Source organism: Phoxinus phoxinus (assembly GCF_949152265.1).
Source record: "Phoxinus phoxinus genome assembly, chromosome: 5".
Taxonomy (NCBI): domain Eukaryota; kingdom Metazoa; phylum Chordata; class Actinopteri; order Cypriniformes; family Leuciscidae; genus Phoxinus; species Phoxinus phoxinus.
Window position 1 is genome coordinate 19,923,741 of NC_136880.1, and position 14,347 is coordinate 19,938,087.

At 37.0% G+C, this 14,347-nt stretch overlaps 1 protein-coding gene across 3 annotated transcripts; it reads right to left on the minus strand.

The window, feature by feature from the left end:
• Positions 1 to 20: 20 nt before the first annotated feature.
• ro60 (Ro60, Y RNA binding protein) lies at positions 21 to 11,675 on the minus strand. Of its 3 annotated transcripts, none has more exons than XM_079614234.1 (9): positions 11,515 to 11,675; positions 9,843 to 10,429; positions 9,352 to 9,575; positions 8,433 to 8,579; positions 7,170 to 7,307; positions 6,651 to 6,767; positions 5,191 to 5,307; positions 4,954 to 5,097; positions 21 to 2,452 (listed from the first exon to the last, which is right to left on the minus strand). In XM_079614234.1, exons 2-9 carry the CDS (start codon positions 10,408 to 10,410, stop codon positions 2,300 to 2,302), a joined length of 1,608 nt encoding a protein of 535 aa, XP_079470360.1. In that variant the 5' UTR covers positions 10,411 to 10,429; positions 11,515 to 11,675; the 3' UTR covers positions 21 to 2,299. The 3 variants fall into 3 exon arrangements, with proteins under 3 accessions (XP_079470360.1, XP_079470361.1, XP_079470362.1); XM_079614235.1 differs by having other exon boundaries at positions 27 to 2,452; positions 11,462 to 11,614; XM_079614236.1 differs by having other exon boundaries at positions 27 to 2,452; positions 11,567 to 11,608.
• Between the last annotated feature and the right edge of the window lie 2,672 nt (positions 11,676 to 14,347).

Here is a 14,347-nt window from a genome sequence, read left to right on the forward strand (position 1 = left end):
TACAAAAAAAGAAAAGAAATGCATTTTAGGATTTTATTATATGAATACAAACTCAATTTCACATAACTTCAGAAAGACCTTAACAACTTTGAGTCTATAGCCTTTTTATTTTGTATAGCCAGGAAGACTGTCTGCTTTATTCATTGTATCTCTGGCTATCTCTGGTGATTTTGGTTGTTTGTAATGTCGTTGGGGAAAACACTGTCAAGTCTTTCTTTAGTAGTTCAGACCTTAATTGTCTTCTATTCTATATTTAGTTTCTTTTAGCCTATCATGTTTTCTAAAAAACAATAAAAAATACTATTGACAGTAGCAACTAACACAGTATCTGCTACTAATAATATACATTCAGTTTGCTAGACAATAACAATAACATGATGTTAAATGAAATGGTCTGAATAGTAACATTTCGGATAGAATTAAGGAGTATCACAAACAAATTACTCTCAAAAGGCTCTTTATTAATTTAGAATTAATGTGTTATTAAAAGAAAGAAAAAAATCTCCTTTTTAGACAGAATCTAATTGGCAAGAGGAAATGTGTAGTATCAACTTAAACAGCAATGTTGGCTTTAAAGACTAAAATACATTAAGTTTTCTATTATTTTATAGTGTTGTGCTAAGAAACACTATAAGGTCACCTTATGAAATAAATGTATTGAACAATACAAACAAAGAAATTATAAATAAACTTTGGTAACTTGCTATCAGTTACTACATCAACAAATTCAATAAAAGCATTGCAAAAGAATTTCAATTTGTATCCTCAATTTTTAACATCCAAAGTCTTTCATTATTTGTCATACTTATTTATCCCATACTTCAAGAGGTTTACATCTAAATTAACTTATAGAACTAATACACAAATAGAACAAAAGGTACATTCAGTTTTGCATCTCAGAAGTAACAGGTAGAAAATTGTCTAAAGACATTTTAGTGTTTGTTAGTTTGTGCCTACAGTTCCTTTACACAATTATTATCCTAGCAGCGTTAGAAAACTTAAAACCTTGATTTGACCTTAAGAGGTACAAAGAGCAACTTTCTACACACATATGAATCTAGAAGCAAGATCCATTTACAAGCTCTAGCCTTCAATGCATATACCTCTTTTCTCTAAAAGTTGGTGTGTGTGTGTGTGTGTGTGTGTGTGTGTGTGTGTGTGTGTGTGTGTGTGTGTGTGTGTGTGTGTGTGTGTGTGTGTGTGTGTGTGTGTGTGTATTAAGATTAAAAGTGCACCACAGAGTAAACTGTAAATTATTAAGTTAAGTCTTAAATAGACTGAAGTGTCAAGCCTTTCTTCAACCATAAGAAGTTATTTGCGTTCATGTATCAAATATCAAGTTACTGGACCACAAAACAAGAGGTATTTTAACATTAAACATGACCAACAAGTAACAGGCGTCTGAAAACGGAAACTTTTGAAAACCGCTTTCAAAGTGCAAGTTTTTGAAAATTAAACCATTATCATCTCTGCATAAAATAAAATGCGAATTTGTGAAAACAGTGATGTCATGCACATGCGTATTATGCGTTTATAGGTGCGTAGTATTTCTTTACAAAGTGACATCGCCAACTACTGGCCTTGCAGCACAATAAAACGTTATTAATCGTTTCCGAGGATCCGTATGAACGGGGACCATTTTGACAATGTTGTCGTCTGTACACGAAAAACGCAAAGGAAAAACGTTCCTATTTTTAGTACATCATTGTCGTGTAAACATAGCCTACATGGTTTCTGAGAACATCAAATTTTCAATTCAATGAACTTGCAAATGTATTTCGCTTCATATTTCTCACAGATTTTAGTGGAAGAGCTATCTGTGCACTTTCAGCTCAAAGTGTAATATTATAATTATATAACAACTCATTACACAGAACAAATCATGAATGCAGACTACACAATGAGCAAGGCCTCTAAAAAATAGAACATTACTTCCAATGAAGGTCAGTGACATACATGAACTTATAACTAAAAAAAAAAAGAAAACTGTGTAAAAGACATGTACTTCAATTATGCTCTTGTTGGGAAGAAGCAAACATTTAATTAGACCAGGTTTTTAAAAAAACAGTTCTACTGAATGTAGATCAGTTACTTCATTTGCTTCTGATTTTCCCTTGAACTAATCCAGCCTGCTGGATATTGAATTACACTTGGACTTGATTCCAGACTGTAAAGACAAACGACGTGATTATCGAATTAATGTGCAAAAACTGTCTTCTTTTTTGCATGTTGATGTGGGGTGCATCAATGTCTTGTTGTCGTTCAGAAAACTGTCTGCATGCTACAAAACCAAAAGATTTTAAATGACATCAAGTGCGAAGTTACGGATGACGTCGACTGCTTGCGAGTCAAAGCCGCAGATGTCCAGCATGCCACGGTCTTCAGGGTCAGCGATGGACAGCGAGTTGGCAATCATTCCACACACAATCAGTTTGGAAAATAAACCAGTTTTCTAAAAAAAAGAAAAGAAAACACAAACATGACATTTTCTCTTTAAAATGAAGAACATCCTATCGCTATTGCCAAATCTAAGAAAACCATGCCAAAAGAAGGACTGTCAATTGATTTAAAAATGTAATTATCACATGATAAGCCAATTCATCTAATTGTAGATTACCGTAATTGCCCCTTCGCTAAGCCACGCCCGAAAACCGCCACAGGCCAATCGTGGCTTAGCAACCATAACTAGGTGCGAGAGGTCTGGCAAGCTTTCGAGCGAGGTAAACATGCCGAAGCGTTGTGCGAATGGATTGTGCAAATCTGATACCCGGTATCCTAAAAGTTTTGGACCTAAAAGCCAAGAGGAGAAATGCTGGCGTGGATTAAGCAGTGTGGGACGCCCCATTCACAACTAATCTCGACAGGATTTATAAAAACACCTATTGCTTGGAAATAATGACGGTTCTTTGTTAATAATGCATATATCTGAATGTAAAATAAGACGATTAAAGGCAAGAGGAGGCTCACTGACATACTTTAAAATATTATTTCAGCATTTTGTTAAAGGGGTAAAATGCCCTTTTCACAAGATGTAAAATAAATCTCTGATGTCCCCAGAGTGTGTATGTGAAGTATTGGCACAAAATACCCAACATATATTTTTATATAGGATGTTAAAATTTCCTGTAGCTCAGTGGTAAGAGCATTTCGTTAACAACGCAAGGTTGTGGGTTCGATCTCAGGGGATTGCACATACCTATGTATAAATGTATAGGATAATGCAATGTAAGTCGCTTTGGATAAAATGTAAAATTGTCACTTTTTGAGGGTTTGCAAAAACACACAGTTTTGTGCCTGGCCCTTTAAATGCAAATGAGCTGCTGCAGAGGGCGGGGTTTCAAGAACTCGTGTGTGTGTGTGTGTGTGTGTGTGGCTTGGTTTATTATACATTGTGGGAACCGAATGTCCCCACAAGGACAGTAAAACCTGAGATCACCTCCATTGTGGGGACCAGCCAGCGGTCCCCATGAGGGGAATGGGTTAATAAACATACTAAATTATATATTTTTGAAAATGTAAAAATGCAGAATGTCTCCTGTGATGGGTAGGTTTAGGGATAGGGGCAGTGTAAGGGGATAGAATATACAGTTTGTACAGTATAAAAACCATTACGCCTATGGAATGTCCTCACAAGGATAGAAATGAAAAACTGTGTGTGTGTGTGTGTGTGTGTGTGCAGCTGCGATTACCTCAATGACAGAAACTGTTCTGTCTTTAATGTTAAAAAAACGGAGTCAGACAAAGATGGAGAGACTCAAGAAGGAGTGACAACGAATTGATGTTGCTGATGTAGAGTTAACTATCTTCAATTAGCATATTCTGTCATGGTAATCTATAAATCGCTCGTATAGGAACTGTTGTGTGATGCACACAGTTTGACTTTCTATTGCATATGAAAAGATGGATGCTAAAGTTTGACTCTGACTCACAAATGTACTCTTATACAAACAACTTTTCCTCTTCTCAACATGGACCCCGGGAACACACGGGTTTATGTACATTTTAGGTACACTGATGCACTAACCCCAGAGGAATGTCGTGTAGTTCCTACCAGCCATTTGTTGTAGTCCTTTTCTTTAAAAGCAAACATCTTGCTTTGCTGTGAACTTTGAGCGTTGTAACTTTGCAGATGTTGTTTATGCTCAAACAGCAACATTACACACTAACTAAAGTTAGAAAAGTGAAATCATACTTAACCACCCCTTTAATTGACGGCCTAACGTTACCCGTTTGATTTATAATTATTCGATTATTTCCAAATTTCACTTACTCTGCTGTGCATGAACATAGCTGTTCCTCAATTTGTGTGTTTCCCATTTGAATGGTCAGCGTATGAGGCGGCTGCTGCTTGCGCTGGGACCTATAGGCTTTAGCTTCAATTTTGATGAAATTATTCTCTTTTCGACAAAAATTACTAATTATCTCCTTGGGAATGTCTGACACCGGTGTATACACACTGTCATAGACGTGCCAGGTGCGAAAGCTTGTCAGGCGTAGCAACAGTAACTAAGGAGGGCGGGGCTTAGCGAAGGATCAATTGTATACAGAATGGGGGTCAGACATAGTTTTCATTATTTAAAAGAAATTAACACTTATTTAGCAAGGATGCATTGAATTTATCAAAACTGACAGCAAAGACATTTATAATGTTACAAAAGATTTATATTTCAGATAAATGCAGTTCTTTTTCCACAAAAATATTAAGCAGCAAATCATCATATTAGAATTATTTCTGAAGGATCATGTGAAAATACAGCTTTGATCACATGAATAAATGACATTTTAAATTATATTAAAATACAAAACAAACATAAAACATTTTATTAATTGCACTAAATTTGTGTTAAATCGAGAGCCTTATTAAACATATTACAGACAGCAAAAAATATAACAGTGTAATAGGCTAAAAACACATTGATTCTACACATTGCTTCCCTTTCAAGTTGCACTCACTTGTCTATACGTCTTCAGTGTGTCTGCTGGATTTTCCCTCCCAAGGGTTTGATTATTGGTGAAAATGATGAAGACGTCCACAGTTTTCTCGTTCTCTGAGGCCCAAGTGATGGGTAAGGCACAGTCTGTACTTCCACCAGGAGTCTGGAGAGAAGTCACATGTAGATTATGATTACAGATGTAGTAGATGTAATCATTCATTATATAGCATGAAATGTTTTCTCAAGATCTTCTTACCTGGATGAGCTGCGCTGCTACTTGCACAAGCGTCATATCAGAAGAGACAGTACAGGGAAGAACACTTCCTTCAGAGAAAACCACAATCTGTGTGTTTAGCTCCGTTTGTGCAAATACCTGCAAATAAAAAGAGGACCATTAAATAGATTCGGTACACTGTAAAAAAAATCAATAAATTATGATACAGTATCTTATCACATTTTATCTTTTGTCAAATCAATGTAGATAATATGGTTCAGATAACATCATATTTTGAGTCTGTATTTATTAAAACAATCTCCTTCGTTGTATTAACTAACATTTTAAATTTCAATGAACTCCAATTTTAAGGCAACCAGGTTCAATTTTTTATTTTTTTATTCTAAGCTCATATTTTATACTTTTTTTATAAAGTATAAATCATTTTAATGACCACCTTCAGGTAGTGCTTCAAGTTCCTCTTTGCTGTGAAATCTTTACTGATTTTTATAAAGTGAAGAATAATAACTTTTATATTGTTAGCAATATTTCAAGATGAACATATACTGGACTTAAGCAACTTAGGTTTACTTGATTATCCATACACCACTCAAAGAAAACTCATGTTAAAATATGAGTATTAAATATGATGCGTCAGAAACGCTTATCTGTCACTCATAATTGTAATGTATTACAATATATGTTTTACACCCCACAATTAAAACATACAGAGCTTTGATCATAAAACTAAACATTTAAATATCGTCTTACTTAGACAACTTATAGACAAATATCGAGTCACAACTGATATCTATATGCATTTTATGCAAGTAGTCAGCTATACAGTTATACAGATCTCATTGATTTACAAGCTTTCAGAATTACATCTTAATTTTTGGCCATTAAAAACTAGAATTAGAAACTTTTTTTTTTCGTAGAGTATGAGCTCCATATTCTCAATCTCCTATATCATACAATATGAGCCATTAAAGCCTGATGTATCAATTTTGCACGTGAAACATTTATTTTTAGAATTATTTCTATATTTGGTCTTAAACGTTCATTTAATATGTTACATTTAATATATATACATATTTTTACTGATTATTATTTCATATGTCATCCTTCTTTACAGGGTTAAAGGTGCATATGCTAAATGTTAATTTTGTCCACTTTTAGAAGTGAGCTAGCATACAGACAGCCTCAAAACTATTTAATTGGGTTTGTAAGTTCTTGGTTGGATATAATCAACATTTCACTCTTCTTAAAGTGTTTCTTAACATTATTCGCATATGAGAGCAGTGCACTGGAGAGTCAATTCATTGATGTTTACAAGACTAGAGTGTCCCGTCAGAAAAGGAATATGCAAGGAATGTGAAATATGTGCGGGGCGGACCTCAGAAGCCACACACGCTTTCTCCAAGGACAAAACATTAGCTTAAAATGCTCTTGACAGACGTCACTGTGTTTCTAGAACACAGTTTGGAGTGGTGTAGTCTTACCATGCACATTGCCGCTGCTACTGCCACAGTGCTGATGGAGCTGCCGTGAGTCACGCTGCTCAGAGAAGAACTGACATCAACTGCCACCAAAAAACGCTTGCCTGTGGGCTCCACGGTCTGGAGACATAAAGAGTCGCAGGTTAAAGGGATAGTTCACCCAAAAATGAAAATTCTGCCATCATTTACTCACCCTCAAGTTGTTCCCAACCTGTATGAGTTTCTTTCTTCTCTTGAACACAAAGATATTTTGAAGAATATGGGTATCCAACATCCATAGTATTTTATTTCCATACTATGGAAGTCAATGGGGTTCATCAACTGTTTGGTTACCAACATTCTTCAAAATATCTTCCTTTGTGTTCAGCTGAGGAAAGAAACTCATACAGGTTTGGAACAATTTGAGTAAATGATGACAAAATTTTCATTTTTGGGTGAACTATCCCTTTAACATCACAATGTGATTCTGACAGTATCTTGAAAACAAATGCGTTACACAGCTTACGTCAAGGCGTCACTCACCGAAATAGTTTTGCAGAAGGCGCAGTCCAGGGCTTGGACAATGTCTCTGTCCGGCTCCCATTTCAGTTTGCTACGCTTCCCATGACCTCTCTTATAGTTTTCAGATGCCACAAGAACGCTGAACGGCTGTGTTTTTGCCTGAAATGGCACACGCGTTGAAAATTAACATGCAAAATTTGTATATTTTATTATATTGAAGTATTTTGACTTTTTATATTTAATTTCAAATGTATGAATTAGAGCTGCACGATTAATCGTTTAAAAGATCTCGATTCAAACACCCACGCGATCTCATTCCTAAATGACAACGATTCTGCTGTGTCTATGAAACCTTTGATAAGCTCACACCTGAACATTCAAATCTGCGTTTGAGTCTTTTCAACCACATATTATTTATTTTGATTTATATCTTACAATAATGAAGATTATCATATAAGTACTGCGATAAAATGGAGAGGAGTTAAACGCAGCCAAAGTCATTGAATCATTAATTCAAGAGATCCGTTCAAAAACGCTGAAACAAATTAAGTATTTATGAGTTAGTCATTGAATCATTCATTTAAACCAAATGTGTGTGTGTATATATATATATAAGGTTTTACATTTAAATTAAAGCAACTAACATTTTGTCAGAACCTCTAATAAATGTACATGTTATAATATTTTATTTAGTCTAGTCCATTCAGAATCATGGAAGAATCGTGATCTTGTTTATCACACAAAACGTGATCCTCAATTAATCCAGAATCGTGCAGCTCTAGTGTGTATGTCACTAAATTAGACGTTAAACATATTATTTAATATTATTATTTTTATTACAACAAAATAACAAAGAAAAACAATTTATTTTAAAGAAAGATAACACTTTGAGCAAACCATTTCACAAATATAAGTTTGTTGGGTTAATGATTATAAAACAATAAATATATTATTACTATAATGTTTATAGTTAATGTGATGAACTACACCTGTGGTTACTCTGTTAGGACACCTGTGAGAACTTGCTGACTTCATACATCCACTAAAAATCACCAAAACACCAGTTAATTCAAAGTCATTGGAAAATGGCTCCGAATACTTAGTTCTGATTTGTTTGCAGGTGCCACATAGTTTTATATATTTTTGCTATATAATACAAAGACTTTTTAAGGGCCCCAATGCTATACATAGAATCAATTATAAGATTTCAAAATAACTGAAGTGAGGAGCATTACTGGATGGTGCTATTGTCTTAAAATGATGTTGTTGTTGTTGTAACCTGACCTTTTTCAGTGCGGTCTCATCCTGAATCCTTTCACAAACAGCTGCAACATCCGGACTTCCTGGTGCCAGAACCTTGTCTGCTGTCAACTTACCCAAATGCTTCAATAAAACAACCACTGGCATCTCTTTTATCAATGCTTTCCATACCTGAAAGCAACCAATAACAACTTTGTTATCAAAAATGAAGAAGACCTTTCAGCCTCACGAGTGCTCGTCATGTGCATTCACTGCCAAGCAAACTGCATTTACAGAAAAATCAGAGAGAGAAAAAAAAAGTTTATTTTCTGTAGTTTATCTTTAATATTACTTTATACTTTGACTTTCTATGCTCAAACTAGGGCTGTCTCAACCAGTGTTGGGGATAACTTAATCAGATTACTTTTTTCAAGTAACTAGTAAAGTAATGCATTACTTTTACATTTTTAACAAAATAATTGAGTTACTTTTCTTCCCCATCTATTGACTGACAGATCTCCTGTCTCCATGTTGAGAGAAACCAGGTGCACTGCGAACACATGATGGATATTGTAGTTCTAGACTAAATGTGAGCATTTACTCATCTCACTTGCACAAAAACACATTCCGTATTGCTCAAAATGAATAAAAACTGTGAAACAAACTCAGAATATCACGCAAACCTGCTATAGCTAAATATGTTAAATAAGACTGATATACTTTATGCATTTAATCTCACTTTATTAACCAATGTCTTCGCTGCTGACCTTATATGATCCAATTCAACCATACTAATAAGAGAAAATGACTTTAGTTAAACATCACATTTGTTTTTTATTTTATTACTGCAAGTAACTTTCCCCAACACCGCTCACAACACCAAAATTTGAGTAGTTGATACCAATAAAATGCAACTAACATGTTTTATATATCATTCTTTATCAAAATGAAATGTGGTTCAGACCTCTTTGGACTTCAGGTGGTTGGTCAGAACCTGCTCTTTTTCCAGCCTCTGCTCCTCAATAAGATGAATGAGCTCCTGTTCATCATCCGTCGAGTGTTTGGCTTTCTCCACAGCTTCCAGATATCCAAAAACCTTCTGCAGATCATCAGAGATCTCTTTATCGCCATACGCTTCCTGAACCCCTTTCCATCCTTGTGTGATGTATTTGCAAACAAGAGCAACAGCTGTAGAGAACAAGAACACATACGGTACTCTTCTGTCCTCGTGTGACTTTTGACACAAGAAGCATTTTTGCAGTTTACTATAACACATTTAGTTGGATCCAACTCCTCCCGCCTTACATATACCTAAACCTACCCATCTCCACCTCCTGGTCCCTAAACCCACCCCTAAACCTATCAATCTCCACCCCTTAGATCTGGATCCAACTCCGCCCCCTGGATCTCATGTACTGCAGTGAGGTGCTACTGAACCATTTTGCAAGCACTCACCGTCATTGGTTGGCTTCATGTGGGACAGCCTGAGAAGGTCCTGGTGGGACCAGCCTGCCCTGTGCTTGCACTTGGTCACGGCCCGCGCCAGGCTCATACCGTCCTGGCTGTTGTACCAATCAGTCACGGCCCTCCGCAGAGCCCGTCCCCACATCCCGGAGCCCTCTTTCAGCTCCTTCTTATACTGTACAAATGTGAAGAGCTGCACGGGCGCACGACACAGTTCCTTCAGCGCCCGTAAGGCGGCCTGCCTGGTCTTGCAGTCCGCATGCTGTGAGCAGACAGCCAGGGCGAAGAGGCTGGGGTTGGGACGGACCGCGCGGCCCTCCAGATTCAGGCGTCTGATCTCCTCCACCACCTCACAGCCTCGTCCACCCTCGATGAACTGCATCAGGGACAGGGCGTTCTCCATACCCAGAGGACACGCTTTAGTGCTGTATGTGGCGCTCTCAGAGCCGTAACAGAGGAAGCGGCGCAGACACACGGCTGCGGTCACTGCTCTGCCCGAGGAGTTCAGCACCTGTTCATTAACAACGGACAGTTGTTCTGGAAGAGATGCTGGATCCATAATTAACCGTCCTTCAGTCCTAAAGACAGATCACAGAGGTTAACATTACACTATGAGCACAGAGCGTCAACACTCACTAGTCTGTTAGTAGACGCATGGTTTGCTTTGTGCAAATATAATACCAAGGTTATTTTTAAGAGTACCATGTAAATACCATGGCACATGAATATGTTGCGTGTGTGTGTGTGTGTGTGTGTTCTGGTAAACCCTAAATTATGGGGACAACATAACCAAATGTCCCCACAAAGATGGCAATATCCTAAAACCTTTATTTTTGGTCCCCAAGTAGGAAAACAACTTTTTCCTATTTGATGTTTTTTGAAAATGTAAAAAACAAAAAAAATGTTTGGGTGGGTGTGTGTTACATACATATATACAATCACGTTTATACTGGTTTTGTGCAAAGTAAAAAATAAAGGGTAACACTTAAGTCTTTGTTACATGTACTACTTACCATAGAAATAACAGTAAATTATTCATAATTACATGCAACTAACCCTCAAACAAATCCTAATCCTACAGTAATAATTACATGTAGTTACTTAATATTACTCAATACTTAAATATATAATTACTCTGTAACAATGACACCTTAGAATAAAGTGTAACCAAATAAAGAGTAGTGATGATATTATTAAGTCCAACTTGAGGTAATGTACATCTCAGTACACTTCTACATTAACTTAGCTTCTCACATTTGAATTAACCACTGTATATTTTAAAGTCTCGGTTCTTCAAACCGTTGAGATTGTGTGCGTTATTTTTGTTTTGTCAGCTTTATGGGGATCAGTTCACTAGAAGCTTTAATCCTGTTAGCCAGTTAACGTTAGCCAGGGCGACGAAAACCTCCTCAAAATACACTCGTATCCAGCCAATAAAGTTCATATTGAACTGCTCCATCACACCCATACTACATCACTGACGACCACAACCTTTAAATCACACACACACATATGATGAAGAAGGGAGGGGTAGGCTAGACGAAGATCAGTTAGCCCGATGCTACATACATCCCTCTACACACAAACTCTTTCTCTGCATAAACAAATACCTCAAAATCCTGCGGGAAAATGTTTAATCAGTCCGAAAGCTCTCTAACGTTACCTGCTGTTATCCTCAGCCAAAGTTGCTAACGTTAGATCTTCCCGAGAGTTACAGCTCCTCCCTTAAAATCAGACTCAATGATGAGGAGAGGAGCGAGGATTCCTGACTGAGCTCAATAGAGCTGGTAAGTCCCGCCCCTCCGTAAAACCCCGCTGGACCTCAAAGTTGAAAAAGCGTCAATGCAAGTGAATGGGAGAAAATAATTATTTTCTGGTCCCGTTCGAATTGTGCCATGAATGTGAACATATGTTGTCTGTGAATTTTTTATATAATCTTTCGTGTGAAGAATGTGACAATTTAGCGGGTAGAAGTTTGATACGGGTAGACTTTGTGTGAGAGCACTTTGTGGACTACAACTCTTCGCTGCTTTCGACGCGTTTGAAAAATCAACACCACTAGCACACGGCTCTAGCTCACGGATCCCGCTAGACATGGCTGTGTCTTTGGTGCACTTCACAGCCTTCTTTCAGGGAGAGGACAAAATCGTTGAGGTTGGCGAAAACCACGGGTAAGTCAACTTTATGCGGTGACGTCACATAGGCGACATGTAGTCTTTCTCGTTATGTCTTTTCCACAACTGCTAGCCGACGAATCATACCATATACTGTCAAACTTGTAACATGAAAGATTATATAAAAAATTCACAGACAACATATGTTCACATTCATGGCACAATTCGAACGGGACCAGAAAATAATTATTTTCTCCCATTCACTTGCATTGACGGTTTTTCAACTTTGAGGTCCAGCGGGGTTTTACGGAGGGGGCGGGACTTACCAGCTCTATACAATGGCCGTGTCTCAAACCTAGCAACCTTCATATCTGCGTGCTAATTTAGACTCGGAGCGCGCCTATTAATGCCTTAAAACGCCGTCTATGTAGTATCCTATATAGGCAGCTCACTAGGTTTTGAGACACATTACAAGACAACGTGCCAACCATTGACAAAAAATAAAAATGTTGTGTTACATTTGCTTTCTATTCTGATTTCCATTTATGAATGTGAAATAAAAACGTAAAAAAGAAAAACATAGAATATTGAATCTCATTGAATCCGATCATAATACTTGTAAAAAGATTCACAATACTTGTAATATACTTGTAATAATAATAATATAATCTTTGTATGTTATTTAATTATTTAAAAAGATGTAACTTTTGTCATTTATTTGTATTTTATTCACTACAAGAATTTTATATTTTATACTTCGTAATTTATTTATTTATATAATCAAGCCCCTTTTAATGTCGCGCCTGAAATGCGTCATCACAGCTCGGGCTGCGGAGCATCTCTACCATAGACATCATATAGATAGACGCCCTATCGACCGCGACTGCCTATTAGCGCGGTCGAGCCGTGGGGCCGCCATCTTAAACCGGTCACCCGCTCCACTCAGTGTATTCTGTATGGCAGGTGCAATGAGCTGTCAGCGCATTTAATTAATCATACCTCACTGAATACCGAACTGATTTTCACGCGGGGTTTTTTTCTGCAAATGTCATTCATGTAGCTATGATACAGGACACATGGTTCGGCATATTTTAATATTCATAGTAGGCTTAACAGTAATATAATATTCTGATATCAGATATAAAGTGACCAGACGTCCAAAATCTAAATATGTGATGTAGGATATAAGGTATTTTATAAATCATACACTATAAATATGATAAAGAAGCAGAAACAGATAGTTTCAGTAAAGTAAGATATTTTAATAAGTTGAAGAAACAATAATGATGTGACACACACACACACATATACATACACTTACTCTCTCTCACACACTCACACACACTCGATTTGCGCATCGCCGTCATGTGTGTATTAAAGTTAACGTTACACAGGTAAGTTAAAGTTATTAACTTACATAGATTGCTTCCTGATATCACGTGGGCAAACACAAATAACCTATATGTATATATGTATACTACAGGGCCGTTGAATGCTTATCTGATAACCGAGAAGCTCTTATAATTATTACTTTACCCAACCTCTCCATGTCGAGTGATGCAGTAAACACAGCCTAGCTAACGTTAGCTGGCTACGATTTCTGTACAGTAATATCAAAGATCCTTGCTCCTTCTCAATTATCTGGTAATATTCTATTCACAAAATAAAACCAAAAGTACGGTAATGTTAAAAATTACTTGTGAAAAGTAATCCCGGGCCCTATATTGCGATGGTCCGCCGATTAGAACAGGAAAATGCTCCACAGTGCTCTGGAATCTGACTGCTGCTAAGCAACGAAACTAGGAGTACGACCGGTTTAAGATGGCCGCCGTATTTCTCGGTGCCCAGCGGCCAATAGGGCATCTAGTCTCTATATAATATCTATGATCTCTACCTTTACAGATGCTCTCCACCTATTTATTTCCATGATGAAAAGACTGTACAAGAAATTATTATATACGAACAGTGCAGAGTGATTGATATATTTCAGTTAAGCAGAAAAATATAAAATAACCAATTAAATAATACAGACAAGAAAGAAAACACAGATCGTTTTGCTTTGACTGAACGCTGTCGTCACTAGAGGGCGCGATTTTGCAGCTTTTCTGTCGATTTTTATTAAAAACGGGGTTTCGCAAGGTCATCGTTTCCGAGCAGTCGAGCACACTAAATCTTTGAAATCTGGCTGCCTTAGTTATGTTCACTATCATTAATAAAGTAACGAACAATCACATTTTATATTGCTGCTGCTTTCCAATGCTCTAAATCAGATGTGAAGTCTTACATTTCTTAATAGTCCTGTACTGGGTTAAGGTCAACAACTAGAAGACACACAAGGGACGACGAGACTCGTGTGAATATTAATTAGGTTAGACTAGACTG